Genomic DNA, 5,000 nt, shown 5'->3' with positions numbered 1-5,000 from the left:
CACACACCAACACACAGTTATCCGCCAGACCTCGACTGCACAACACACACACACACACACACACACACACACAGTTATCCGCCAGACCTCGACTGCACAACACACACACACACACACACACACACCAACACACAGTTATCCGCCAGACCTCGACTGCACAACACACACACCAACACACAGTTATCCGCCAGACCTCGACTGCACAACACACACACACACAACACACACACACCAACACACAGTTATCCGCCAGACCTCGACTGCACAACACACACAAACAGCATGAACACAGTCACACACACACAGGTTACACCTCCCAGAATGCCGCATCTCCTCACCTGAGGGCACAGGCCAGCTGATACGGGGTGCTGACCCAGGCTGTGGCCGTGAGTGTGTTTCCGTCCGGCAGCAACACACTGATGGAGTGAGAGAGGGCCGCTCGCTCGGCCAGAAGAGCATCGCTCTCCTCCTTCAGACGCTCGTAGAGTTCCAGACGCTCAGAGACGAAACCAGGCCAAGACTTCAGCTTCTACAGGGATGAGGAGAGGAAGAGCTCAGGGCTCAGAGTGTGTGTGTGTGTGTGTGTGTGTGTGTGTGTCGATGATGCTCTTCCTCTTACTGTACCTCAGTCTCGGGCTTCTCCTTCTTCTGCTTCTGCTTCTGCTTCTCTTCAACGTCTGATGCACTGGATCGTGATGGTGCAGCATTCTGCTGAAATACACAAACAATGAAAAACATTACGGATGGATGGATGGATAGACATTTAGATAGATAGACATTTAGATAGATAGATAGATAGATAGAAAGATAGATAGAAAGATAGATAGAAAGATAGATGGATAGACATTTAGATAGACAGATGGATGGATGGATGGATAATCTGTATATTGTACTGTTATGGGTCCAGGATCATCAGTGTTACTCAGTGTTTGAAATGTCAGTGTCTTATAAGCCCATGTGGGCTGGGCGCAAATTCTGTGCATGACACTTAAATAAAATAAAATGAATGAATGAATGAATGTTACTCTATTATTCTCTCAGTTTTAGAGTCTCGCACCTTTAAGTGGATCTTCTCCTCTGGTTCTTCAGTCTTATTCTGGCTCTTCTGTGTCTTTGTCCTCTTCTCCTTCTCCTTCTCCTTCTTCTGCTCCTCCTTCTTCTCCTGCTCCACCTCGAGGCTCCTGCGGAGGTGCACTAGCCGGTACCGGAGCTTCTGGTTCTCGGTGATCAGCTCGTCCAGGTCCGGGCCGGTTCTGAAGTCGAACCCGCCCGTCAGTAACTCCTGCAGGCAGAGGATCTCGCGACGCAACGCCTCGACCTGCGCCTCCTGAGCGGACAGACGCTCCGCAACACGCTCCGCAACGCCCTCCGCCATCTTCAGCTCACAGCTGACGCGACGCGACGCGAGTGGATTTAAGAGTTCTGGGAGTGACATGAGCTGATCTCTCCGCCAGGAGGCGCTGCGGGGCCCAGACTGCAGAATACTCCACTCACATGCATGCGAATCAAACCATTTTAAAATTAATGGTTACAGAATTGGGTAAAGTTTGTGCATGTGAAGGAATGGAATACAGATTACTGGGAAAAAAGAGGTTTATAGGAGAAAGTGGGGCAGATGCCTGACATTTATTGAGAGTACAGGATGATGACCTTGGGGGAGACGCAATATGAGAGTTTATTTGGCGAATTGGTGAATAACTCTTTCACATTTGTTACTTTAATTATATATAAAAAAAATGTTTTGCACTTTTTTTAATTGTTTGTTTCTTGCAGATGTATTCTAGCAATCTTCAGGCAATTGCAAGTGACAAGTGGATGGGTGTGTAAAATGGCAGGGGTTTGATGGAACTATATGTTTGGAAAATGAATGTACAGTTTTGTTAATCTGAAAGAGAAAATACTTCGGTTAAAAATGCCTCCTCTCTACCAAGTTTTAAGCATTTGCTTAAAAAGACCTTTATCAATAGCTTTCAACCAGGAATAATGTCTGTATTCTGTTGTGTTGTGTTCTTTTGTATTTGTATTGTATTATATCAGAGTTGTATTGTACAGCACTATGTGTCAGCCTTGAGTTGCGTTGGCTTTATGACAAACAAAAAACCAAAACTGAATCATAAAGATTTTTTTTTTTTTTTTTGCTGGAAAGGCTTAATTTATTTTGCATGTTTTAAGGATAAAACCTTTCACAGATCTAATTTAAGAGAGATACAAATTAAATACTATGATTCATCACTATCAAATGTATATTTGCGCTTATTCTGAATAAAGTAAACATACAATAATTTACACATTAATAATGGCAGTAATACATTTCGAGAAAAACAAAACAGAATGAAGAGTAAAAATCGAGGAATTATTATGTAAACACATTGTATCCGATAATCAGACACGCCCATTCTTACACTCTAGAGTTCATGTTGTTTCCGCTCTAGACGCTTCGTTCTGTTCATAAGAGCTGAGGCGTATTGATAACACCCGCGTGACCCACGAGAACAGAAATACTCTTCAAGGTTATTTACTGTCATTTCACTCATTCTATGTATAGAAGCACATGTATGACACATAAGGGAAAACAATCATGCTTTGGTAAATCATAATGACATAAAACGTCATAATTATACCATACTAAGCCCTAATTATGAAATAACAAGCCAACATTTTGACTTTTTATATCATCATTATGACTTAAAAGTAAACTACGATAATTAAAAAGTTGAAATTATGACAAAAATGAATTGTCGCAGTACCAGATCTGGCCGGCAGGTGTCAGTGATGTGAGCGGTGACGTCAATGTGCGGAAGTAAACACACCGCAGCGCTTCATGTTCATGATCCTCTGATCATGTATTAAATAATATATGACTATAAATAATATAAAGTTAACAGTCCGAGGATGAATCGTACGCTTTAATGGCTCAGATCGGGGCAGCAGAAGAAAGCGTTGTGCTGTAAATATCATTGATTATTGGTTATTGATGTGGGTTCGGGATGGCCGCGGGTTTCGCTCCGCCGAAGCTCAAAGACTTTATTCTCACAGAGAAACTGGGAAGCGGCACATACGCCACAGTTTATAAAGCTTTCAGAAAGGCGAGTGGTTATTCATGATTGTGATTGTGAGTGTGTGTTGTAGATGATCTGCGTGTGTTGATGGACAGTGTGTGTGATTGCAGACTGACAGCAGGGAAGCGGTGGCTGTGAAGGTGGTCAGCAAGAAAACTCTCAACAAAACCTCGATGGAAAATCTTCTGACGGAGATCGAGATCCTGAAGACGGTCCGCCATCCTCATATAGTGCAGCTCAAAGACTTCCAGGTACAGTTTCCCAGCATCCAGTTCTGTGTGTGTCAGTATACTGATCTATAACTCTGGTTCCCATCTCCGTCGGTCAGTGGGACAGTGAGAACATCTATCTGATTCTGGAGTGGTGCTCAGGGGGAGATCTGTCCAGTTTCATCCGCAGTCGACGGATTCTTCCGGAAAGAGTTGCGCGCCGGTGCCTACAGCAGATCGGTATGAAACAAATGCCTGATACAGATCATTCAGATGAGAGAACAAGAGCCAGTGATGTTGTGTGTGTGTGTGTGTTTCAGCATGTGCTCTTCAGTTTCTCCATGAGAAGAACATCTCGCATCTGGACCTCAAACCTCAGAACATTCTGCTGAGTGGAAACGTATTGAAGCTCGCAGGTGAAACTTGCATGTGATTTTTATTTCAGCATCTCACCATAGCATGAGTCCAGTATAGCAGTGGAAGTTTAACCCATAGCATCTGTGGTGACGTGTAGACAGTGAAGAGAAGCGGGCCCAGGACTGAGCCTTGAGGCACACCCGAGGAGCTTCTGGAGCACAACACATGTTTGAGACTCCTTGTGCATGCACAAATCTCACTGGTTTATTACAATTAAGTGCAAAATGATTGTTTGTGAATGTAAACTGATATAGAGAGTATGCACTGACGCCACTTTCCCGCGGGAACACACTCCCTCAGCCGGACGGAGTGGCAGAAGAGCTGTACCACTGTGACTGAGTTTAATAGGAGAAACTGTGAAGAAATGAGTAAAACTAACGATTATAAAGCTTGGATTCCATATAGTGTTCCTTACAACTAACCAGAGATCCAGTGATCATGGATATTGACCAGGAATCGTGTTTCCTCACATTTATATGAGCCTGATTTCCACACTGGAGAAATACATAAAGCAGATTAGCCTGTGAACGCTTTATATAAATACAATATAGGTGTAAACCCATGTGATCACTCATATCAGTGTTATATATATCATCATATCGTCCAGCACTAAAACTTGTGTAGTTTTTGTCAGTGTTTATTTAAAGACATCCAATTATGCATCCAATTAAATATTTAATTGAGTTGTCAATACAATAATATAGGGTGTTATTTTACCCCATAATACAGCCTATCGACACACAATGAAATCTGTAAATCCACATTTCTCTTGTTTCTGTGAATTGCGGAAACATTTGCTTCTCAGTTCTGTAGCTTTCGTCAGTCTGTGAAAATATACCTCAGATTTCTTGCTAAATCTATTTATACAGTCAATCTCAAAGCTCTTTCCTGTTTTAGATGTGTTTTGTGTGTTTTTCGCGGCTGAAAACAAACGCTGTCTCTGCCACTCAGTGTTTCTGCCACTCAGTGTTTCTGCCACTCAGTGTTTCTGCCACTCAGTGTTTCTGCCACTCAGTGTTTCTGCCACTCAGTGTTTCTGCCACTCAGTGTCTCTGCCACTCAGTGTTTCTGCCACTCAGTGTCTCTGCCACTCAGTGTTTCTGCCACTCAGTGTCTCTGCCACTCAGTGTTTCAGTGTTTCTGCCACTCAGTGTTTCTGCCACTCAGTGTTTCTGCCACTCAGTGTTTCAGTGTCTCTGCCACTCAGTGTTTCAGTGTTTCTGCCACTCAGTGTTTCTGCCACTCAGTGTCTCTGCCACTCAGTGTTTCTGCCACTCAGTGTTTCAGTGTCTCTGCCACTCAGTGTTTCAGTGTT

General features: G+C 43.3%; 2 protein-coding genes across 3 annotated transcripts in view; one reads left to right on the top strand and one right to left on the bottom strand.

The window, feature by feature from the left end:
- Positions 1–1,434, bottom strand: part of tars3 (threonyl-tRNA synthetase 3) — a 23,642-nt gene extending 22,208 nt beyond the window's left edge. The window contains exons 1-3 of one of the 2 annotated variants that reach the window (XM_079874029.1): positions 1,058–1,434; positions 625–711; positions 339–529 (exon numbers count right to left, since the gene is read on the bottom strand). In XM_079874029.1, the coding sequence (XP_079730155.1) occupies positions 339–529; positions 625–711; positions 1,058–1,375 (596 nt within the window). In that variant the 5' untranslated portion in view covers positions 1,376–1,434. The remainder of the gene's footprint in view (positions 1–338; positions 530–624; positions 712–1,057) is intronic. The other variant, XM_079874030.1, reaches the window with a different exon arrangement.
- Positions 1,435–2,768: 1,334 nt separating this feature from the next.
- ulk3 (unc-51 like kinase 3) overlaps positions 2,769–5,000 on the top strand; it is a 17,480-nt gene continuing 15,248 nt past the window's right edge. The window contains exons 1-4 of the mRNA XM_079873840.1: positions 2,769–3,086; positions 3,170–3,310; positions 3,388–3,508; positions 3,589–3,684. Coding sequence (XP_079729966.1) covers positions 2,988–3,086; positions 3,170–3,310; positions 3,388–3,508; positions 3,589–3,684 — 457 coding nt within the window. The 5' untranslated portion in view covers positions 2,769–2,987. The remainder of the gene's footprint in view (positions 3,087–3,169; positions 3,311–3,387; positions 3,509–3,588; positions 3,685–5,000) is intronic.

Source organism: Squalius cephalus (genome assembly GCF_949319135.1).
Source record: "Squalius cephalus genome assembly, chromosome: 6".
NCBI classification, from domain to species: Eukaryota; Metazoa; Chordata; class Actinopteri; order Cypriniformes; family Leuciscidae; genus Squalius; species Squalius cephalus.
Note: the sequence above shows the minus strand (reverse complement) of the source record. Positions and strands in the feature narration are given on the sequence as shown.